Consider the following 24,905-nt stretch of genomic DNA (forward strand, 5'->3'; position numbering starts at 1 on the left):
GGGTTGTGAAACACTGGTGTGTTTATGTCATTCTATTTCTTAAGCTCTGGGGAAGCCTTGTTTATTGAGCACCTAATATGTTCCCCTCATTATGCTGGGCATCGTGGAAACAAAAATGACCAAGCCTAAGTCTCTACTCTCAGAAGCTGTCCTGTGGTGGGGGAGGAGAGGAGTCCAGGGCTGGCGTCAGACAGGAAAACCACTCACTAGGCTTCTGTGTATTGATTCGAGGTGAGTAACCCCACGCAGCATTACTCAAGTCAGCCTGTGGCGTGCGTCCTGTTTTCTTTAGGGGGGAAGTGAGGTGGAAGTTGCTAGGGTTATTTCCAAAAGATGAAATATATTAACAAAAGATGAGAAATATAAAATAAAAAGTGGCCTTTATTCTGAGAACACAGAGAGAGATGACCGGCACCCCCACCGCTGGTGTCCGGCGATCTCTCAGGCGGACACGTGGCGTGGGGGCCTGTAAATAGCCTCGGTTTGGGGTGGAACCTAAGGCGGGCATTAGGGATGCACAGGTAGCCCATTGGTCCTAGGTTTGGTGCCATATGTAAATTTCCAGGGGCGGGAAGATGGCATCACAGGTAACTCCCTAGGGGCAGGGGAGATGGGGCTTCCTGCTTCCGGTTGAGGTTTTCCTGGCTACAGAATCCTGTCTGGGCCAAAACCCTTTCATATCCCGTCTTATGATTATTATTATGAAAAGGGGTGAAGATTTCTCTCTTTAACTACTTCCTGCTGGAAAAGGGCGCTGTACTGGAGCCTAGGGGAGTCGATGGGATGAAGGTTGATGCCCAGGTAGACGCTGCTGCCAGGTGTTTTAGCCAGGACAACTTCACTGGTGAATGCACGTATGTCAGACTGGAAAAACAAAGAGACAAGATGTTATGAGGAGACATGGCACTGTCATATTTAAGGACCCAGGTGAGGTAGAGGGAAAGGTGCCTTTGATTTAGACATATCATTCTATCAGGACCATGTTGAGGTAGAAACATTTCCACGGTAAGGCAGAATTCTGACAATTAAATGTGGGGTTAGGAGGAGTGGAGTTATGAGAGGTGATTACTCCCCCATCTGAAAGCATAAAAGTTAAGATGGTATGTGGGAAGCCGCCTATGATGGCGCCCATTTCCTGCTTCCGGGTTCTTCCCGGCCTGAACAAGCCCGCCAAATTGTCATGTCTGCCCAGTCACCCGTGACGCTAGCCTATCAGCTTGTTAGACGCGCTTCTCTGTGATTGGATACTGCTTCCCCTTATAAGAGGCTGTTCCTGCCCCCAACGGGCGGAAGAGGAACTAACGTTGAGGGTGGCGAACCTTGTTAGGTCCGGTTCGCTGTACGCAATAAACTTTGAGAGCTGATCCTGCTCGAGTTTGGTCTCCTGTCTCCCGTGGCTCCGGTCAATGGTAGGTTGGTAAGGCTTGTCTCTGGTATGCATAATGTTGGAGTCTGTAGGCAATACTGTTAGAGTCCTGCCATAAAAATGATCATTAATAGAATGTAAGAAATTAGAAACCAAAGTGGGTAACAAAACATGACTTAGCCTGTTAACTGTGGCTGCAAGGCCTTTGTGAGACGGAGACGGGTAGGCGACAGAAGATGAGATGACCACTCAGAATGATCACATTTAGGGCTGGGAGGGCACCTTTTAGCCTGAGTGATGTGAAACCAGAATGGCAGTCTAGCAACTTTGATTTAGGCATGGGTCGCTGTAACCTGGTTGTAGTCCTTGGAATGATTTGCTGTAACAGAACTTTAGCAAGTATGAGAAAGGCTTTTATGTATCCTGAAAAAGTATAAACCAAGTGAGAAGACTGGAAACTGCACAAAATAGGCCCTGTTTGTAATGTAAATGGCATAGGTTGACCATCAATACCCTGTCATAGAGATTGAGGACTTAATATAGCAGCCTAAATACTCAGGAAGAACTCTGTATACATGGCCTCTATGTCCACAAATATAGAGAATGTCTTACCTGAGACTTTAGTGCGACTTGGAATCTGAGACAGACACCTTAAAGGGGCTGTTGTTGCCCTGAACCCCCTCAGTCTTCAGCAGCGATTTTCTGTCGGTGACGAATCTGGCAGTGTCGACATTTCCTATGAGGGCTAGAACTTAGGATGACTTACCCACTCTCTGGTGGCTAGGACAGTCCAGTAGCCCTGGAGTAAGGTCTCAAAGAATGCCAGGAAGGGGCATTTTCTTGTCCAATGTCTTCTGCTACATTTGAGCATGGTCCATGGAGGGGGCAGGCAGCTCCACCTTGTGTAGGTTTACCTGTCTCAGAACTCCAAGTGTCACAAGTGTTAAAAGTATAAAAAAACATATTAAGAACTCTATAAGGTTTGAAGGTCAAGTTTTGCCTTTTTGTTTGGGATTTGGACTACAGTAGAATTAAGTAAGTATGCAGGAGTTTAATATTGGCATTTTGGATTAGAGAGCAGGCTTTATCTGGATGGCATATCACTTTTTTTTATAGGGTGACACATAGAATTAACCAAAAAGCTTTAATCTGCCCAAAAAGGCTTTAATGGAAACATTTTTCAGTAAAGGTATAGCAATCTGATGAATAAATCTATCAAAACTGATCTAATACTGTCAAATTCTGAACACATTTACTTTTAAAGTTGTTATTTGCAGTAGTATAAACCAAGACAAATAAAATAAAACTTTGAAGAAAACCCTTGTCTTGAAGTAGAGCTAGTGATTCCCAGCAAAAAGGAATTTATAACCTTAGTTGTTAAACAGGAGAATGGTGAAGGCTTTGATTGATAAACAAGGCTGGTAAAATTATCAGGTGGCCAATAACCTTGATTAAATGGTTTGAGAATTGTAATAAAAAAAAAAAAGCATCTTTTGAGCAGAGCTGAATTGTAAAAAAGCATGCCTGAGCAGAGCCGCTGAGCTGCTGTTTCGCGACACTGCAGCAGAGCACACCCAGCAGGTGGGGCAAGCGCTGGGACGTAGCATGCAGGGGTGGGCTGGGACTGCCCCCGAAACGTGTAAGATGGCGGCGGTGATGACGACGGCGCATGGGGGAGGGAGGGGCTGGGACGGCGCATGGGGGAGGGGCTGGGAGGCGGCCTGACACAGTGAGCAAAGCTGGAACTGCTTGCAGGGTGCGAGGATTAGAAAGCCAATTTAGGAACACAGCTGGGTTTTTATTAGCCTCCTGGACCTGTTTTAAAAGTTTGTTATAGTTAGTATGCTTGTCCTGCTCTGGCACAGCTATAGGCCCAGGGTCATTACCAGCGGTGTTTACCTCATGTCTGTGATCAGCTTCTTTTTGAGCTGCTTGCCACAGCTGATTCCGTTCTTGTGAGCTGAGAGAGGTATTTAGAATCCCATAAACATCCTTAAAATGTAAATCATAACAATTAGTAATGAATTCAAATTGCCTGATATAATTCTGTGGGTCAACAGAAAAGCTACCTAATTGATGGGTAATCTGGGATAGATCAGAAAGGGAAAAAGGCACATGGATGTTAACAAGTTCCTTGGGGCCAGCTTGCTCCCGAAGCGGTAGCAGAGCCTGAGGAGATTTCGGAGCAGAGGGCCATTGAGCAGCCATCCTTCCAGTAGGCGCATGTGAGCAATCATCTGTAGAGCGGCTACAGAGCTGCTGCTGGCCACCCTGGGAAACACAAACAGATGGCATCTCACTGTGTGCCTTGCAGTGAGAAAATTGCTGTCGGCAGCTCAATGAAGCATCATGTGCACTGCAACAGGGCAGCTGTTGCAGTTCACAAGAGGAGCCACAAGGAGGCGCCCATTGACAGTGAGGTCCTGGGAATGTGGCGGTGCCCTGTCACATGACCCAAAACATGGCGGCGCCCTGTCGCCATGTGGCCCTCCTGAACATGGCGGCGCCATGCCATGTGGCAGAGGGTTGCAACATGGCGACTGTTCCCAGCGCAAGCTGGAACAATCATGCGGCCTGCTGAAAGGACATAGCGACCGAGACCTAGTATGGTGGGTGGGCGGTGAGAATGCTGTAGGGGATAGAGAATTCTCAGGAGAAGAAGTTGGAGACTGCGAGGAAGCGCTAACAGAGGGATCAGAGCCGCTGGGAGAGTTATGGATCCCAGGAGAAGGAGGGGGAGAGGATGGAACATCGGGAGATAACTTCGACACAGAGGGATTAGAGCTGCTGGGAGAGTTATGGGTCCCGGAAGGTGGAGAGGGAGATGATCGAACAGCAGGAGGTATCTGCGACGGAGAGGGATTAGAGCTGCTGAGAGAATCAAGCATAGGGGGAGGGGAGAGCGGTCCGGCGGGAGGTAACGGCAGGGAATGAGTTTGGTGGTAGGCGGTGGCCGGGAAAACAACGGAGGGCAGGACGGAAAAGTTTGCGGCGCGGTAGAGTTAGCTAAAAGTATCTCAGTGGGAGCACAAGACTTAATGAGAGATGGGCGTGTTCTCAGAACAAGAAAGGCCTGGACATAAGGGAGTTCTAATAACTTGTTGCCAGCTTGACAAAAATCATACAAGTTCCTGAGAATGCAGGGGTCAAACGTTCCTTGTTGGGGTCAAGGCTTGCCGATAAGCAGGTAGGTTGGCCAGACCTCCTGGCAGTAAAAAGTTAGTTGTTTAGTTTTTATGGTACCTTTAATTTTTAGAGTACGTAAATTGGAAATTAGGCATTGTAAAGGCATCTTTTGGGAGTTAGAAAATATGTTCCCCATGACTGATTCAGGCAAGAAAAAAAACCGGAGGTCCAGAACAAGTCGTCACTTATTTGTGGCACCACGCAGCGGCTACGGTTCCAAAAACTCGTAAATTCCAGTCGTCACTGAGAGATTTAGGAGTGGAGCCTGCGTGGGATCAGTAACAGTTTTGCCCTTGAAAGCGCAAGGCTTTAAGGGAAGTGAGGCGTTCTTTCAGTGTGGGCGGTCCCAAAAATCCCTGCTTTGGGCTATCCGAACCCAAAGAACGTGAGAGATTTTGTGGACGCAGGTTTGCCCAGAAAGAACCCTGCCCTGGGAGGTCCTAAGGACGTGAAAATGCACAGACCCACGCAGACGGGGAGAACAGTTGACTGGGGCTGCCCAGTACCAAAAGTTCCCCGGGGAGTGCTCACCTGAAATCAATCTGGCCGATGCGGAGTGCAGGCGGCTGGCGACAGGAACGTCTTGGGAGAGGAAAAACCTCAGGATTAATCCAGGATGTTATCTGGTTATCGGCTAGGAGACTCAACTGAGTGTGTCCCAGGAGTCAATCGCCTGCCGATCGAGTCATGGCACCAAATGCTAGGGTTATTTCCAAAAGATGAAAAATATTAACAAAAGATGAGAAATATAAAATAAAAAGCGGCCTTTATTCTGAGAACACGGAGAGAGATGACCGGCACCCCCATCGCTGGCGTCCGGCGATCTCTCTGGCGGACACGTGGCGTGGGGGCCTGTAAATAGCCTTGGTTTGGGGTGGAACCTAAGGCGGGCATTAGGGATACACAGGTAGCCCATTGGTCCTAGGTTTGGCGCCATATGTAAATTTCCAGGGGCGGGAAGATGGTGTCACAGGTAACTTCCTAGGGGCAGGGGAGATGGGGCTTCCTGCTTCCGGTTGAGGTTTTCCTGACTACAGAATCCTGTCTGGGCCAAAACCCTTTCAGTAGTGGTGTACAGGAAGACTTCCCCATAAAGAACAGACCAGAATTTAACATCTTAACCAATGGATATAGCCAGATGAAATGAGGCAAAGGAGTGTGGAAGAGGCTTTTTGGCGAACGGGATGAAATAAAATTGGCAATGACTGGTGACTCATCAAGTGGGGGCTGGGGCAGAAAGAAAAGAAAATCACTTAGGTGGGCAGAGGAGAGCTGCACAGAGCCAGGCAGGAGTCCACACGAGGTTTTAATGAGCTCTTTCTCCTGTCGGCTCTGCTTTGGGGACTGTCCCTGCCCTTTGTTGGGTGATCCTCTGCCCTATAGCATAGCTAGCCTTCCTCTTGGTTTGGCATGTTGGTAACCTGCCATCTGCCAGCCCCCTCCCTGCCTCCCTGACCCTGGCATTCATTCTTGTTGAACTCCTTTGGTCAATGCTTTTTTGCTGCTTGTTTGGTTGATGTTACACATACTTAACACCCAAGTCATTAAACTTACTTTTATACTCACTGATCTTTCTTTGCTAGAAAGGCCATGATTACTTGAAATAAGAGCTCTTAGATTTTTTAAAAAATGATTTCCAAAGAAGTAGCCAAGAGCTGAAGGCTAAGAGCCAAGAAAGCCAGTAATACTGATAATAGCTATTAAAGCATATATTTTCTGGTTGCCTACTTCATGCAATAGCCTGCCTTCTCTCACCGGTAGAACAGTAGCTTGACTGCCCTTTGGGGAAATCACTCCTCCCTATGTAGCTTATTCCCTGCTTACCCAGAAGCCGAACCATTCCATGGTTAGTTGTCACCATCACATTCCATCTTCTTCATCCTTGCCACCATGCTGGGGACTGAAGCCAGGGCCTCACATATACTAGGCAAGGCTCTACTACTAAGCTACACTTCCAGTTTCCTCTAGCATTCTTCAAACTTTATTTTGAGATGGAGTATCAGTAAGTTGCCTAGAATGGCCTCTTGGAACTTTTAATCCTCCTGCCTCAAACTTCTGAGTAGCAGAGATTACGGGCATGCAACACCATGCTCAATACATTCTATTTTCTTCTGCACGGCTTTTGATTCCAGGTGCCAGAGCAGGATACTTGCTGGAATCCTAGGACCAGGTAATCCTAGAAGTCAGACAAGGGAGCATGCATCTCTTTGGAGCTGTTGGCAGCCATCTTGTGATCACGAGGGTTGCTAACTGTGGGATAAAGCTGACACTGGAGTAGGGTGGAAAGGTAAAAAATAATTGAGTCCTTAGTGACACACTGGAATTGCTAATGACAGCTTAGAGAACCTGAACTAACCCAAAATTCTGTCCTAGTTCTGGGCCATTCTGTTTCATACATCAATACATTCTCTTATTGTTTAAGCCAGTTTGTTATTTTTTGTTATTTGCAGCATAAAATGTCCAATGCTATAACAACTACTACTTGTTGAGTGACTATTATGTGCCAGGTATTGTAATGGGTATTGCACAAAGACTAATTCTCACAACCTAGCCAGGTATGGTGGTGCATACCTGTAATCCCAGCACTCTGGAAGACTGAAGCGAGATTACCCAGCCTACACAATTTAGAGACTTAGGGAAAGCCTGTCACAAAATAAAAAATAAAAAGGCTGAGCATGGAGCTCAGTGAAAAGCCCTAAATACCACCAAAAACCAAAATGAAACTAGTTCTTTTAGTACATATTTTTATTTCATACATATATATGAATATATACAATATATATGCTATCTGTATTTTATTTCATATAAAATTCCCATTTTAGTCATTTAGTTAAGTACATAATTCTATGTCATTAAGTATATTCACAATGTTGTGGAACCAGCACTATGATTTCCTACAATCATTACGATTTCCAACCATATTTTGATATGGATCCTTTTTCCTAAAAAGGAAGATTCCTCAGAGAGTTCATTACCCAAGTCAGACCACCAGTTAGTGTTGCAGTCAGGATTTAAAACAAGTTTTCTCAACTACAAAACCTGTGTTTTTCTACTTCATTATAGTGCCAAATTAAATTATCAAGCAAAGAAACAGAACATCTTAGTGAAGCTACTAAGCTCCGGGCCCTCAACAGGAAGATGAAGCGCTCAAAGGGAAAGGGGGCAGTGAACAGAAATCAAGATCTGAGCATTAGAAAGGGGCTCAGTCCTGGAGACATCACGAGTATCTGCTTGGATGACCCTACTCTGGCTTGCAAACAATCCTTACCCTGCCCCCCTCTCCAAAGGATCCTGACCTAAAGGCTAATAACTATATTTTAAAACAAAAATACCCTCAATTTCATCAGAAGCATTCATTAACATAAGAAAGTTGATGTGTATCAGGAGGCAGACGCATCCTGTGGGGAGCCAGGCGCAGTGAGCCAGGCGGGTGTGTCTTGAATGACTGGGGAGCTCCAGCTCCTTCTCCAGGATTTCAGGTGGTGCCACCCAGCCACATCACAAATTTCTGCACTAAAGGCTATCCACCTTGATGAGTATCTCTTAACTGTTTACTTTTTAAAGTAAGGGTTTTTAATGGAGGCTATTAGAATACTAAGCAGGTGTTTAATCTGTTGATCTCTTGTTTTTGAGTCTGACTCCTTTCCTTTGTGATCTTAGGTAAGAGGTAGCTTGAAGGGTTTTACTTACACAAACAGATCAGTTTTCTAATTTTCAATTTCCAAAAGTAAAAGTTTCTGCATGTTGGAGGTTCTCTTGAAATGCTGGGGAGGAGGGCAGGTGGACAATGGACTGGGTAAGACACTCCATGCCTTCATACCTCAAAACCTGCACCTCCGCCCAAGCCCCTTTTCCAGCTGTGTTCTAAAAGAGATACATTTTCTAAAAATTATTTTATATATAAATCTTCATGTCTGTCTTTATTCACTTATTGCCCATTGAACAGAAATGAAGTGAGCAGGAATGCGTGGAACCAGTGTCATTTGACATGGTTGGCTCGTGCGTAAGGCTTATCACCCTTGGTCTCTAGAGAGCAAATGCCTATCATGTGTTTGAGTAGTTCAGTAACACACGATTTTTTTTTTTTTTTAAACAGAAAAGCGGACTTCTCCCTCCTCGTCTTAGTTCATATCCTTACGCTCCTTTCCACACCTGCCTCTCCGTCAGTGGCCTCTCTTTCCAGGAGGCTCAGGGCAGAGGAGGGCAGGGCCATGCTGTGCAGCAGGTAGCAGGGGACAGAGGACAGGGTGGAAAGAGGCTGAGAAAGGACCAGGTCAGGTCACATGGGGGCCTTGGGAAAGGAGTCATCTGGCACCTCTTCAAACCAGTATTCTTTAAATAACTAAGGACAAAAAACAATACAATTGCTGTTAGCATAGAAGGTATAGCTCCTTAGGGTCAAAATAAGAATTTATTACATGCGTTGACTATAACATTGTTTTCACTTCTTTGGAATTGTCTTTCACAGCTTTTCATCACTTATAACTTGAATGGCAATAGTTATTCACTTACCAAGCCTAGAGGTAAATTATAGTTGCAAAATCTTGCTCAAGTTATATTTACAAATTCTTGTCTTAAAAAACTGGTTTTTAATGTCATAAAAAGTTCCAACATTTCAAAGTTCTTGTGCTTCATTTTTCTTTTAGGAATTTCTTAATAATGCAACCTCTTATAAGACATGTCCATGGCTTTAAAAGCTAGAAAATAATAATCTGTCCTCAAAAATAGTGTTTGGTTTAAATTTCAAACCAGCTGGCCACAGTGATGCATGCCTGTAAGCCTAGCACTTGGAAGGCTGAAGCAGGAGAACTGCTAAGTTCCAGGCCAGCTTGGGCTATGAAGTGAGTTCAAAGTCAGCCTTAAGTACACCATAGCTTTCTCAAAAAGAACAAACAAATAAAAAAAAAAAAAAACCCTCAAATCCAAACCCTTCCAGCCGCCTTCTCCCAGTCAGCTCAGTATGTCTCCAGTGAAATCCTCAATCTCAATACCATTTTATTAGTAGACAGACAAATGGCCAAATTTAAAGTAAAGTTTGGATCATAGCTGGGTAGAATGGGGAGTCAAAATGAGGCCTCTTACTTTTCTAAGTAAACCTTGGGACCCCCCCAGGGGCTGGAGGTTTAGCTCAGCAGCATAAGCGCCTGCCTTGCAAGCAGGCAGTCGTGAGTTCAATCCCTGGTACCAACAAAAAGGAAAAAGACACACACACACACACACAAAAAAAAAAAAAAACCTTGGGACCCCTCGAGTGTGCCAAAACGTAAGTCAGACCAGAGATTAGAAACCACTAAAGTACAGAGGTACCAATTCCTAAGCACAAGTCCATCTGACAAGGCCAGCTGCCAGCGTGAGGCTGGCCTATTAGAACATGAAGTTAGAAATAGAGGGCAGAAGAGGAAAACAGAGACTTTTCAAGAAAACTAATCCAACACCCCCTACCTCTTGATTTGCTCCCACCGGCAGGAAATGTGCAAACCAGCCTGCCGTTCCTAGCAGTAGGAAATTAAAAACAGGCAGTAGGGCCTGCAGGGAAAAAACATGTATGAATACCGAATAGTTTCCCTAATGTAAGTAATGATTCAAATATATAAAAATGTGATAATCATGATTCCCCATTATGTGGCCTTGAAGCCTTATAAAATTTTCACTTATTAATTAGAAAGGCTTTACTCTGGGCTTTTTGATATGGAAATATTTGAAGCTATAGTATATGAAGTTTTATCCAAATATTTTAAGGAAAAAGACAGACACTATGGTAACTACTATTCTTTAAAAAAAAATTATTTAGCTATTTCTTATGTTTATTTTAATTAAGGGAAAAACTTAAAAAATTAGGATATATAGTAGTAACTCTTTTTGATCTCCTATTAACTTGTTTTGAAGTCCTGTAATACTCCCAAGATCTTGTTTTGACTGATTAGACTCTGTTCCATTCTGTGCGATAGTAGCAAGTTTGAAGGTATAGGCAACTAATTTGAAGGCAATAAGATTCACAAAGATGCCCATTCTGGTTTGACTATTGTCTCCTTTGGAAGTCCTGTAATGTTCACAATGCCTAAGTTTTATTGGTCTTGTTCTCCACTGTTTTGTCCGGCTTTATAATATCTAATGAGATGGACAATTCCTTTTAAGGAAACAAGAGACAATGTTGATAACCATTGTTGATGACCTTGTACTCTGTTCTACATCATGTGCTATGTCTATCCTTGGTTTGGACTTACAGCTTTGTTTTGCCATATTTGACTTTATTCTCTCCCCCCCAAGAGAGTAATGAGAACTGAGGAGTAATAAAATCCAAAATGTATAAATTTTGTTATAAAAAAGAGAGGGAGGGGAAAAAAAAAAAGAGCTCTAACGGATATAACAACAAGTGTGTTTAGGGATGTTAAATAGCTGACTATATTAATGTTTTTGGATCATTGAACACAGCTGTTTGCAGTCTCTCCAGTTTGAATGTCTACTTTGTATTCTTTGATACTGTGATTTGAGCAACTATTTCCAAGATGATATTATGTAATCTATTAACAGGTGATTTCTTACTGTTATGTTTTTTTTTTGTAGTTATGTATTATGTGTAACCTTACACTGCTTTGTTTTGTTTTGTGTTTTTCTCTTTTTCCTCTTAAATAAAAAAAAAAAAAAAAAAAAAACATGAGTGCCTTGCAATATTATGTTCCCTCCCTCCAGTGAAATGTCACCAGTGTCTCTGATCAGACTAATCAATGCTTCCAAGTAGAAGATCTCATAAGAGGGCAGAGAAATGGACAGAAGCTTAGGTGGAAGTTTTCTCCCTCATAAGATCTGGCAGAAATGCAGAAAGAGGTGCTGAATAATTCCTTAACATCCAAGCCGCATTATTTTGTCTTTATCAACTGGGTCTAATAATCAAATACTTGTTCAATGAAGACTGTTCATCTAAGAGATTAGCAGCTAATTCAGTTATTACATTTGATCTTGACTGTAACTTCCTGAGACCACTGAGACACAAACTGTGTTGTTCTTCCCAAGATTCTCTGTAATGCATTAGAGCGATGGGGTCATTAAATAATGTAACTTCAAGGCCACAGTGTACCCTAGGCCAAATATTCACTCTCTAGTCTGTCTGAAATCACATCTATTCCTATTGCCCAAAATTGGTCAACAGGGAAGCTTACTTTTAAAGGGCCAAATGAAACAACAAAGAATAGCAGAAAGCTGAACAAAGTGAATCCCTTCACATTATTAAATTTCCAAGGTAATTCAAGTCCAAAACAAATTCCTCTATGTTGTAAACTAAATTCCCAAAATCTTAAAACTTGGTATTCTTTTCTGTAGTTTCTTGATTTTTTTCATCCAGTGTCTTCTCCCTCAAACACCTACGGTTTTGGGGTCCTTGGGCTACCACATCATCTTCTACTACAGCAGATTCAGAGCAGCAGAAAATGCTCAGCCCAAACAGTATACTTCAGTTAGTTAGTTGCCCAGGTAATAGTTCCTGTTCTAGTTCCAGCTGTTCTTACCTCTTAGAAACAGCGGGTCACTGTGATGCACACTGTATAAACCAGTTCCCAGTTGACAAACCATTCTGCCTGTATACTTCCTGCTTGCTTGCCTCGTATAAGCCCCAGACCACCAGCGATTGGGGCTTGATAGTATAAGAATGATCCCAATCAGTGCCTGTTGATGATAAATCTGCCTCCAAATCCTGGGTGTTTGTCATTACATCTGAAATGCTGGCCAGAAAGACTGACTGTGCTAACCTCTTTGGTCATGGCCCTCGTGTATGGAGCAAGGACTTCTCCAATTCCAGACGGGAAGGAATGTCCTTAAGATTTCTCAAGTCCCCTTGGAAGTCTGGAGGATGACTGGCTCCCCCGTCAAATGGCTCAGATCAGACCCCAAAGGGTGGAGGACACAATCTGTCTGTCTGCCTGCCCTGCCTACTTGCCTGCCTGATTCTGGTAAGACCCTTGGGCATCCCAGTTACTCAAGTCTTTCAATCCTGCTCAGTTAAAACAGAAGAGCTTGATCAAATCTTGTTGGTTAAAGCTATCCTCAAGGGAAGGGGGGTTGGAATGTTTAGCCTCTAAGTACTTGCTTGTTGGAAGCAGCTAAGTGGAGTGCCCCAGGCAAACAGGTGTTCCAGCCCCAAGAACACAGGCATGAGAGGCCAGCTAGTTAAGCAAAGGGTGTCATGTGTCATATCTATAAACACATAGCTATAGTTGCAGTTCCTTTCCTCCCATCTGGAGAGAGGGCTCCACACGACCTCAGCTTTCTATATATTGTCTTTATTTCTCCATTCTCTCCCCACCCTTCTCCCCAGGAACTCTGAGACTTATGCAGGATGTGGCACCAGCTGAATGATGTTATGAGAGGCATGGACAGCATAAGCAATAGGCTGCTCTGTCTGTGCACCAAGACTGGGAAGCACTGGTCATGGTAGCTGACTGGGCCCTCACCTGCAGTTCCGTGGCACTCAACATATGGCATAATGGAGGCCTCGAACCCTCCTTAGCTAGGTTGTGCCTAAGTCCCCATGAGGGGCATGATCAGGTGGGCATATGAATGGTCTCTCTTGAGAGGTACCTCCTTTGTTTGTTGTGCCATCATTCAAGGATACACAACACACATGTGGGGAGCCAGAAATAGGAATTAGTCAAAAACTGACTCCAGGAAACAAAGCTTTTATGGAGTTCAAAATGAAACCAAACCACTCCCTGCATCTAAAAGAAAAAAAAAAAAAAAAAAGGAAAAAGAGGTCCATTCTTCTTGAGAAGTCTACCCTGGCATCCTTGTAGGCTGCTATGGTTGCTACCAACCCCTATAGCTTCACTCCCCACTCCAAACTCTTCCGCTTTCAGCCAACTGAACTGGTTCCAGCTATCCATTGCCTACATTCTGCCACAGAGCCCTCCCTCCAAAGCCTTCTGCTTACACACCAATCCTGGTCAGATAGCATCTAATGCCCACCGAGATGACTATAAACAATTTCTTCTGAGTTCTGTATTTTGACTGAGAAAAATTGGACTGTCACCCCTGACAAATAAGTTGCATCCTTTTGGGCCTGAATGGACAGGACAGATCAAGCTCTATCAAATTGGGCCCCTGAGAGGCCACAGTCATCACAGAAGTTGGAGGCAAAGCTGTGACTTTTCTGGTAGACAATAGAATGGAAGGACTTTTTGCCCTCAAAAGTTCCGTCTGTTAAAAAAGTTACCATAACCAGGACAACTGGGACTCTTGCCTCTCACCTCTCACTCTTTTTTCCAGGCACAAACTTACAGCCTTGGAGGATATCTCCTTTGAACCAAGCCAGTTAGCATCCCTCTAGTTTAACCTTGCACTTTCGACCTTGACTGTTCCCTGAGACAAGGATGATACTCGCATCAGCCTAAGACAGGTAACAGCAACACTGAAGTTCTAAAAACTCTCCTCCCAGAGGTATGGGCTAAAGACTTACCTCCAGGCTCAGCGGCACAGCATCTGCCTGGTAAGCAAGAGGTAGTGAGTTCAATTCCCAATACCAAAAAACAAAACAAAAACAAATTCATGAATATCTTTGGGCCAGGGATTTATCTCAGTGGTGTAAGCATTTGCCTGGAAAGTGCAAGGTCATGAGTTTGATCCCTGGTACCAAAAAAAAAAAAAAAAAAAAAAAAAAAAAGACTTGCTTCCAGCCTGGAGATCAACCATGCCACCTAACCATGACACACACTGCTGTCAGCAGTCACAGAAAACACAAACAGTCATCCAGTCACACATCAGCCTGGCAGACTATTAACTACTTTGAACAAGATCTCTATGCCATCAATAATGGAGCCATCATGTTAAATTCTGCAATTCCCAACCCATACACCCTTTTTGCCACAAGGGTTTAGGAACTCCCCCACTATTTTCAACATGGCTCTGACACAGATTTGGCTGCTCTGAGATAGCCTGTTTCTCTCTTCCTTCCAGCACCACAATTCTGTTACTGTAAATCCATCCTGGGGAAACTCTCTGCTATACCAAACAGTACCCCATGCTGCAAGAGACTCAGCTAAAAATTCAACCACACATCCAGAGCTTTCAAAATCACAAGATGTTTACAGATTGTCAAACTGCTGAAATATATCTCTCCTGCCTATAAAGCCAATTCAAGATCTCCAAGCTCCAATGCCATCTAGATTGTCCTCTGTATACACTGCCTCAGTCTTTTTGCTACCCACTGCCTGCTGGTACACCTATATGGACCTAAAGAATGTCTTATTCTGCCTTTGGTTGGCTTCTTTCAGCCAGACCCTCTGTGCAAACACCTCAGTCCTGGACCCAAAAGCCAACTCCTAAATGCAACCTCCCAGAGGTTCAAAACTTATTTCTTTTTTGCTGTACTTTTGATAGATGACACCTAAGCTGCCTGCTAGAAAGGCATAAAAGTTCTGCTACAATATCTGGCAAAAACTGTTTATAAGAAACTAACTCTGAAAATTTCTTAGATTGGCTTCTATAAAATCTGGATCCTTAAGTTCACAAAAATAATGATGCTTATTATAACTGTCAGGCCCTGGGGGTGCCCACTGGCCTACCTATGCAAATACTAGGATTTGGTTGACAAAGTCGCCTCCCCTCTTTGCCTCAGTACTCTAAAGCCACTGTCCTTCTGATCAAGAAAACTGATGAGCTCAGTCAAGAAGCCCGAGACCTAACTGTCCAGGTGCTACATGCTATACTGGGATGAACTGTTCTAAAAAATGAAATCCCTGAGAGATACTGAGTGCACCCTTTTACGGACGGAAATAGCTCTATTAAGAATGAAGTTCAATAGGCTAGATATGCTGTGGTCACCTTGGACAAAACCATTTAGGCCAAAACTCTCCTACAGGGATGATCTGCACAACGAATGATTCCTGATATTATTTGGAAACCTGCCACAAATGATGCAAAATAATCTGGTCCAGAGGCCTAAGCCTCCTCCAGGGATCCAACTGCCTGAAATATCAATCCCAGTTAGAAAGTTTACCCACATCAGAGCCACATCTTTCCCCACCATTTATTCTACAAGCTCAAGTCACAACACTGGCACCTGTACCCCTATAGTCAGCTTGGGCTTCAGCATCTGTGTCACTGGTCCTGACTTCATGCAGGGATGCTCCCCTTTTAAATATATATAGATCTATTACACAGAAATAAAACATAACCCTATAGAAACATCTTGTAACCAGTGAAACGACCAGCTATATCTAGACATTCCTGCAATCATATGCAACCCAGGTACATATTAACCACCTCTACGTTTCAGAAATCCAGCCTTAGATCTGCTGGAAAATTTACCTGGACAGTTCCTCTGAGGTTCACTTTAAAGAGACAACACACTCAAAGCCCTGCACTGGTCACTCTGAATGCAAACCAGTCCACACAGCGCTGAAGCTGGAGGACACGATTCACAAGACTGCTCCACACCTATTCCCTTGAGTTTTGTGTCTTTTCAGGTTATTCACTCTAGTCCTTGCTTCCCTGCTCCCGACAGAGATGGTTTTTGTTAACTGACATGGAATCTGTTTACCCCAGTCCTTACCCACTCTCTACTGTGTTTTTTGCCTTACACTCTATGGACAGTTGCCCCCCAAAAATAGAACAATCAAACACTTGTAACTCCCTTGCCAGAGTAACGTTATAGAACAAAGAGGCCTAAATCATGTCTCTTCCTAAAACACAACTCAGGAAAAAACCGTAATAAGACAATATGGGGGACTTGGGCTAGCACCACTAACAAACCCTAACGTTACTGCTTCTAGTTGGGCCTTGTCTCAGAAGATCACATGTAATATGCCCAGCAAAGAGTTGCAGAAGAAACTAAAAGAGGAAAAGTAGCAGAAAATGAATTCCCCCAGCCAGTATACTTCAGTTTGTTAGCTGCCCCAGTAATGTTCCTGTTCCAATTCTAGTTGCTTCTGTGTCTTAGAAATGGCTAGTCACTATGATGCCCATCATATAAACCAGTCTCCATCTGACAAGCCATGCTGCCCCAGTACTTCCTGTTTATCTCATATAAGCCCTAGATCACCAGATATTAGGGTCTGATATTCTAGGAATGATACTGATCAGTGCCCACCAATATAAATAAACATGCCTCCAACTCTTGGGTGTCATTTTGGTGTTTCTGCTTGCCACTGCACCAGCAATGAGGTTACCTTTCAGTAACTTCAAAACTGAAATATCCTATAAATGTAGTACCAGACATGATTCTTGTAGTAACAGCATTTTGCTAGAATCTAAAATATGGAAATTGTTGCTATCATGTATGGTGGCCCATATCTGTAGTCCCAGCACTCAGGATGCTGAGGAAGGAGGACAGCCATGACTTCAAGGCCAGCCTGGATGACATAGTGAACTCAAGGCCAGCCTGACCTACACAGCAAGACCCTGTCCTCAACTAAATATAGAAAGAAAGAAAGAAAAAAGGTTGGGTTGGTATTACCTATCAAATATTGTATCAGACCCAGTGTTCTCTGGAGGAAAAGGAGAAACACAGAGGGAACAAAAGATGAAGAAAGAACATCTTGGTTTCTGCTTTGCTGACATGCCAATTTGAACATGTCTGTTTTCCAACTACTACTTGTGATTTTAAATTCACTTGGGATAAACTTCTCATCAAGCAGTGAACTGTGAGACTACACTGTCAGGCAGGACATGGCTGACTTTCTGTAAAACATGCCCCTCCACTCGTTTTTCCTCCCTAGAGACTTACATTTTTTCATCCATCTCACCCCATCTGAAGCTACAACTGCAAGTCCAGTTGGTCTAAGAGTGATCTCCTCAACCTTGCCAGAGGATAATTCAACAACAGGCATAGGGCCTGATCTATTCCAGAGACCCAAGGAGTTTGCAGGGGAAGGATCTCCATTAATGTATCCACCATTCCCAAGCCTTCCTTTTCTCAGTATCCTTTCCACATTCTGAATAGTTCTTTTACTATTTCCCTTTTGATTTTGGTGTTTCAGGCCTAGAATCACAATACTGAATTGATCCTGAGTTCCGTCCAAGAACACAGAACATAGCTGACCCTTCCATGTGTGAGCTCAGCACTTCACACTTAAAACAGGCAACCCTGCAGTATCTGCTTATGAATGCTTTATTCTAGGATTTGTCCATCCCCAGTAGGAACCCAAGACTTAAAAAAACAAAACAAAACAGGGTCTTACTATTTAGTTCAAACTGCTCTTGAATTTACTACATGGCTGAGACAGGCCCTGAACATTGTGGCTCTCCTCCTGCCTCAGTCTCCTGAGTACTGGAATCAGGTGTATGCCACCAAGCCCAACCCCAAGACTTTTTAAACTTATAGCATGGAGGCTGTCTCTATTTCCTATTCTAGAACTCAACACATCTATCAATGCTTCTCCCAAGTGTATCTTAGCCAGATAATCGCCTACCATAGATTCCTGAGTCTGAAGGTGCTATGGATGCTTTTGAAGGCCGTCACCTCAGGAGCATAATGGGAGCAAATGTGTTTTCTGGTATGTGCTCTTCCTCTTAGTTTTGAGATTCCCTGGCCCCTAAGAAACTTGTGTGCCTGGAGTGATGGTACAGGCCTAGAACACCAGTACAGTGCAGCCTGAGGCAAGAACACTGCCACAAGTTCAAGGTCAGTCTAGACTACATAGTAAGACCCTGTCAAAAAAAAAAAAAAGAAAGATAGAAAGGAGGGAAGGAAGTTGTGCTGCCATCTACATTACTTTCTGCCTCTTCTTCTTTTTCTAATGCCTATTACATTTTGTTCTATACTTTACTGCATTCAAGGAGGCCCAAATGAGTATTTAAATTTTAACCTGCTACCTTCTTAAGGAGGTCCAATTCTGCCCCTAACATAAATAAACCTTCAACTGGAGCCTTTTTTTCCCCTAGGTCTGCCAATGCATTTGTTGCTCGTATCTACCACAAGGCTCTCAGTTGAGGATTGCTTGAGCAGATAAATCCTGTACAGGTCTCTCCCATCAGCTCACATCTAATTGGCAGCAATTATTCTGACTCCTTCCGTAGTAGCTGTATTTCCTGTACCTTGTTTTAAAAATCTACCACCACTCATTTTCTAGGCACACTCCCTTACAAATGCATACCTGCTTCCCTATGTACAATATCTATGGAACCTTGAAAGTCTTCAAGTCTTCAACACTGCAACCAGCAGAGGCAATAAAAATGGCTAACAGCTTACTAAATCCTTACTATGCATCAAGCCCTGTTTTAAGCAATCCATAGTATTAATAATCATGACAATTGCATAAAATAACTATAATGACTCCATTTTACAGATACAGAAATAAGCACAAATTAAAGAATTTGCCCAGATAAGTGGCAGAGTTCCCCCTCGGTCATTCACGCTCACATCTGCTGACATTTTTGTCCCCTACCAGAATTTCTATAATCCTAGGCTTTTATTATTTCAGCCCAGTATTCTCTCAACATTTTAGAAATTGGGTTCTCCTTTTAAAAAGCAAAAGATTTCCAATCGTCTATCATAACCCACCCTAAATATGGAACCTAATTAATCTCTTTTTAATAGTACTATGTCTGGCCAGGCCTGGTGGTGCATGCCTACAATCCTAGCACTTGGGAGGCTGAGGCAGGAGGGTCACTGCAAGTTCCAGGCCACCCTGAATTACATAGCAAGTCCCTGTCGCAAAAATATACAAACAAACAAAAAACAGTGCTATATATTATTCCAAAGGGAAAAGGTATTAAAGTTAGATTCTACACTTCTCTAAAGATAACTGCTATTATGAGTATCATTTGAGTATGCTTACCAGGTTTTTCCTCATATACATTAAATTTAAATCCTTAATTCCAAGTTAATTTTCACTACCTGATAAAATATTATCTTAGCATGCACTAAAGAATGAATTTTTTCAGCCTGGTGAGATAAACCATTCATACTCTAACATGGATATTTTAAACAGAGCTGGTTATTCCTGCAGGGAAACCATATTCAGATCACACTAATTTCTTAAATGACATAAAAGGAATGAACAGTGGTGAGCTATCTTATGTAACTGAATGAGTGCTGATGGCCTGGGAGTTGACAGAATGATAGAGGAAAGGGAAACTCAACCTTTGAAATGGCAAAAATTGTAATTTAAAAATCACAGTAAATATCACCTGCCAGGAATTAAAATGATTAAAGTTTATTTTTGCATACTCCTATTGTGATAGGTTTTATAAACAAATAATTTTAAATACACTAACCTGTTAAACACTATTAATTAGTTGGGGAAAACAAACATAAATGTTCTTGAAGAGAGAGCAAACCCTGAGGGAATGCAGTCCTCTGAAATTATGCTAAGTGCTAGTGAAATAAATCTGGAATACTATTACCTCAAATATAAAATCTTTAAAAATTTTTTTCTTGTATTCTATCATATATAATTTTCATGAGCACTAATTCACATGCTTGGTGGATAAAATGCTTAGCAATATTTTGAGTCACCAGAAGAATTAGGGGTGTAGAATACCTGTGAATGGAAATAAATAGATTGACAGACAGTAGCTTTGCTACTAAATAATAATGGGATTTCATTTTGTCATCTCACTTTTGGACTTTAGTTTCCCAGTCTGTAAAATACAGAAATGAGATTAAATGAGCTCCAAAGCCCATCTTAAAAATTCTCAGGTTCCCCAATTTCATGTTAAGATGGCTTTGAATACTTTTGTACAAACAAGACTATCATTTAACCCTGAGCTAAATTAAAAATACGTAGGAACCAGTGACATGAGAATAGCATAATATTTGTCTAAATATCTCCCAATAGATCCATTCGTTAAGCTAGTTTCTCTCCTGCACTTCATCAGCCTTCATAGCTTTAAGAAAGGAGACAAAGCAAATGGTGACTCAACAGTAAATACAGCCCTGGGGCTGGGGATTTAGCTCAGTGGCATAAGCACCTGCCTTGCAAGCAGGCGGTCGTGAGTTCGATCCCTGATACCGATAAAATAAAAAAAAATAAATTAAAAAAAAGAGTAAATACAGCCATAAGGAAAGCTCTTGACACATAAGGAGAAAAACCTACCCCCTGTATTCCTGGAGGATAATGGAAAGAAGAGGACAGAGGAGAGGTAATGAGACTCAGGTGATTACTTTCCATCCCCTTGCAGGGTGGAAAGTAAAACTGGAGGCACATAGTTGATATATTCACATAAATACAAGGAAACTCAAGAAACCCGCGGCTCAGAGTTTGCTTCTCTGGGCATGCTTGTGAAAAGTCAAGATCTCTAGGAGCTGTGCTTTCAGCTGGACAACATGTTTACAAGGACACAGGTGTAGAAAAGAACATTAGAGAAGGGAAGTGGCCTGTAAAACCAAAACAAGGCTCCTGGCATATCAAGGCCCAATAGGATATTCAGGAAATCCAGAAGTGCCTGTATCTCTGAGAAGAGGCAGAGGATAAACAGAGAAGTTTCAGAAAGTGGATAAATGGTCCCATTGGGCCAGTACAAAGAAGTTGTACTATGGGAGGATAAATGCTTTGGTATGGACATCAGCAAAAGGAAACTGTGGTACTTCAAAAGAATAGAAACGATCTGTTCTACTCTTGAGGCTCATAGACCTGCTATTAGAGCATACCCTCTGTCATGCCAGAATACCACCTGAGGACTGGCACATGCCAGTGGCTCACATGCCTTTCCTTGCTCATACGACAGTATGAGCCACCCTATCCTTTCCGTCTGCTCCCAGCACACTGGCCATTGTGAATTAAAAAAGGTTTCTAATCTCAAGATACTTTAATCTATCAGAAATTTGTCATTACAGTACAAGAAGTGCTATGTTACTGCCACAGGCTGGAGAATCATAGATTTAGAAATCTAGGATATGACACTTTCTAGATATTTTATATATATATTTTATAAACACATTACATATATTACATATAATATAGGAGTAAGAAGACAAGCAAATAAAATCTAAAGACAAAAATTTACTTGACTATGTAGTTTTAGAATTAAAAATTACAGAAAATAAACAACTGTTTTAATTGCACATCCCAATTAGTGTAAGTAAAACTCTGCCACATCAAAATACAAACCGTTTATGCCCAAGATTTTGCCTTTTGTTTTATTGCTATTTCTCACAGCGGCTTGCATACATGGAATGAACCAATTATTATTGGCTGAAGAAGAAAGTAAGTTTTAGGAAAAATCAAAATTATAGACACTAAGTACCGTACCATGAAATTTTCTTTTACTAGTACTTTTTCTATATTTATATGAACTAAATATAAAATTTTATTCATTGGTACCTAGCTAACAACCATAAAAATCTTGAGTTTTTCAAGCTATTTTATAACTGTCCTCCAGTATGTTTTCTGTTGTTGTTTTGTTTGGTTGGGTTTTGTTTTTGAGTCATGGTCTAGCCCAGGCTGGCCTCAAACTTGGCAATCCTCCTGCCTGAGTCTTCAAGAGTGCTGCGATTACAGGTGTGTGGCACCAAGCCTGACCCTCTGTTTTTGAACATCAAACAGATCCAGGTCTCACCATCTTTGGGCCAGAAAGGGCATCTCAATATCACAGAACTTTTAAAAATTGCATTATATAGTGCAAAATATAGGGGGGGGGGAAGACACTACATCTAGAAAGATGAGGAATTTGCCTAGATTCAAATCTGGGACTCAAACTACACAATACTGCTTCACATCTCCTCTCTCTCCTATGTCCCTTCAAAATACACATTTTTTCCCATCCCAGTTAATCGCTTTTCTGTCTCAAACCTAGACAACAACTGATGAAGCCCAAGTGAGAGAAAAGTCATAGAAAGATCTGAAAACAAAATCCAGAAAACCGCTAGTTATACCACGTGCAAAAAAGAAAGGAAGGAAGAAAGACTTGAGTAAGTATATTTTCAGTCAACATAACAGCACCTAGGGAATGAAACGAATTCTCCTTGGGGAGATATGCTCAAGGGACCAGCTACAGGTAGCAATGGCAGCCCCTCTTGGGGGGGGGGTCTTTTCCTTTGAGTTTAAGGAATTAAAACAAAAACAAAGCACACACACAAGTCAGAATCACAACCCCAACACAATTACTTTTCTCCTTCTCTCATATATTATCTTCCCGAAGATACACTGGTAACTTCTCCAAAAAGCAGAGCAAATGATCAAAGGTCAAAATCTCCCGAAGGTTTAGATGACTGCGATTTAAGAACCGACTCTAAACTCACCAAACTCAAAGCTCCGTAAAATAGATCTTGCGATTTGCTAAATACTACTATACCTGGGCTAAAGGGCACAGGATCTCTAGCGCTCCCTACAGCTCAGATTTTGAAACTACCTACCACAGAAAATCCGAGTTAGCAAAGATTGGCTTCCGCGCTCCACTTTTTTTCCGCTTAAAAAATCGGGTGAAGGTTGGAGTGGGTGGGGAAAGCTGAAAGGGCAAAACGAAGGATTGATCACTACTCCCCATTACATCAGAAGCCCCCGCCCTTTCCTCCAAGAACCTCCCCTCCCGGAGTCGTCGCCACGCACTGGCGCTCCCTTCGCCTACCCCCAGCTCTATTATATGCCCTGGTACCTCCCCATTATCACCCGCCCCGCCACACTCCCTCTCTTTCCCCTCCGCGGCAAGGGAGGGAGGAAACCAGAGCGAAGAAACAGGGCGTTAAAGACTGCGCGACAAGAGCAGAGACGCCATTGGCCCGCAGGCTGTGTGGGCGCTCCCCATTGGCCTCCATGCCGGAGTCCCGCCCTCCAGGCCCGCCCCCATGCCGCCACTCCCCTCCCTCCCTGCCCTCCCTGCCCCCCCCCCGCGCCCCCGGCCAGCCCAGCGGCGGGGAGGGACCCACTGGACGAGCGCGGAGCCTCCGGCGGCGTCCATGGCTCCTCCTGCCACGGAGCAGCAGCCGAGGCGGCGGCGACGGCGCTAAGGAGGCGGAGGGAAGGCTCCTTTAAGGAGGAGGCACAACGACGCCTCTTTCCCCTATCTCCTCCCTTCACACTCATTTCCCTGTCGCCGAGGAGAGGGGGAGGAGAGCGGAGCGGCGGAGGGGAGAGAAAATTCCTCGCAGGAACCTCTTTGAGGGGGTGTGGGGGGCAGGGGAAGAAAGAGCTGGGCGCTCCGCTCCCCGCGCCGCGCTCCGCTCCTCGCCCAAGACGCCGCGCGGGCCCGGGGCGGACGCCCGCCCTCCTCCCCCGGCCTCGGCCTCCCTCCCTCTCGGACTCGGGGTCTCCGGCTCCGGCCCTAGTTCCCTCCCTCCTCGCCGGTCCGGCCCCGATCTCGCCGCGCGCTCCCGCCTGACTGTGTCCCTCCGCCGCCGCCGCCACCTCAGCCCGGCAAATGAACTCCGTGCGAGCCGCCAACCGGAGACCCAGGCGAGTGTCGCGGCCGCGCCCGGTGCAGCCCCCGCAGCAGCCCCCGCAGCAGCCACCGCCGCAGCCGCCCCAGCAGCCGCCGCCGCCCCAGCAGCAGCCGCCGCCGCCGCCGCAGCAGCAGCCCCCGCCGCCGCCGCCGCCGCCGCCGCCACCGCCGCAGGAACGGAACAACGCGGCCGAGCGGGGTAAGGCCGCGGGTCCCCAGGGTGGAGAGACGCGGGGGAAGGAAGGGGGACGGGGACGTTGGCCCGCGGTGCCGCAGCATCGGCCCGGCAGGAAGCGCCGCGGCTCCGGCCCCGCTCAGGCCGCGCTTTGTCTGTTCCGGGCCGGCGCCTCCTCCCGCCCCGCCCGGCTCCCGGCTCCCGGCTCCCGGCTCCTCGCGGGCCCACGGGGCTGTGGGCCGGGGAGGCCGCGGAGGGATCGCCAGCCCTCGGGTGGCGGGGGCGGCCAGGAGCTCGTTGACCCGCGCTCGGGGGTGGGGGGGGAGGGACCGGGACCGGGACCGGGACATGGGCGGCCGGGGGCGGTCGGGAACTTGCTCCCTACCTCTCCCGGTCACGGGGTAGGGCAGCGGCGACTCCCCTCCCACCCACGACGCTCGCTGCGCAGTTGCCCCTTAGTTACAGAGCCCCCGGGAACGACCCGTTAAATCCAAACCTCCGAATAAATAAGTACAGAAGCCATCGGCCATTTCGGGCCCCCTCCCTCGCGTGCCGTGCGGTTACCTTCCGCCCCCCGCCACCCCCGCGACACCTCCCTGCCCTCGTGGGGTTGGAACACCCGTTCCCCAGAACCGGCCCCTGGGGATTGTGTGTGTGAGCGCGCGCGCGCGTGTTTGTGACCAAGGCCTAGTGAAATGTGTCATTTGGACCCAACTGTGTAGCACTGTCTGGTAACCACCATTGTCTAAGGGCTGAGGCTCCCCGGGGTTGGATTCCTGCTTTAGCAAAAATAATATTCAGTTATACTTGAATGATACGATTGTTTTGAGAGGTTTGTGAGATGGAGGTGTTGCACCTTGATCTCCAAACAAC

General features: G+C 44.7%; 2 protein-coding genes across 8 annotated transcripts in view; one reads left to right on the forward strand and one right to left on the reverse strand.

Moving 5' to 3' along the window:
• Positions 1 to 363: 363 nt before the first annotated feature.
• Positions 364 to 24,632, reverse strand: LOC106028372 (uncharacterized). Of its 6 annotated transcripts, none has more exons than XM_063229022.1 (3): positions 24,529 to 24,632; positions 22,836 to 22,927; positions 364 to 5,134 (listed from the first exon to the last, which is right to left on the reverse strand). In XM_063229022.1, exon 3 carries the CDS (start codon positions 3,659 to 3,661, stop codon positions 2,744 to 2,746), a length of 918 nt encoding a protein of 305 aa, XP_063085092.1. In that variant the 5' UTR covers positions 3,662 to 5,134; positions 22,836 to 22,927; positions 24,529 to 24,632; the 3' UTR covers positions 364 to 2,743. The 6 variants fall into 6 exon arrangements, 3 of the variants coding, with proteins under 3 accessions (XP_063085092.1, XP_063085081.1, XP_063085077.1); XM_063229011.1 differs by having other exon boundaries at positions 364 to 5,252; XM_063229007.1 differs by having other exon boundaries at positions 364 to 8,894.
• Positions 23,663 to 24,905, forward strand: part of Fbxo11 (F-box protein 11) — an 81,775-nt gene continuing 80,532 nt past the window's right edge. For both annotated transcript variants that reach the window (XM_063229001.1, XM_063229004.1), the window contains exon 1: positions 23,663 to 24,056. In XM_063229001.1, coding sequence (XP_063085071.1) covers positions 23,837 to 24,056 — 220 coding nt within the window. In that variant the 5' untranslated portion in view covers positions 23,663 to 23,836. The remainder of the gene's footprint in view (positions 24,057 to 24,905) is intronic.

The sequence above is a fragment of the Cavia porcellus genome, unplaced genomic scaffold (genome assembly GCF_034190915.1).
Source record: "Cavia porcellus strain 051 isolate PalLab524CR breed Dunkin Hartley unplaced genomic scaffold, mCavPor4.1 scaffold_1, whole genome shotgun sequence".
NCBI lineage: Eukaryota > Metazoa > Chordata > Mammalia > Rodentia > Caviidae > Cavia > Cavia porcellus.

Excerpts from the sequence above, each read along its gene's own strand:
- LOC106028372 (XM_063229022.1), bottom strand. The coding sequence starts at position 3,661 with ATGCCATCTGTTTGTGTTTCCCAGGGTGGCCAGCAGCAGCTCTGTAGC.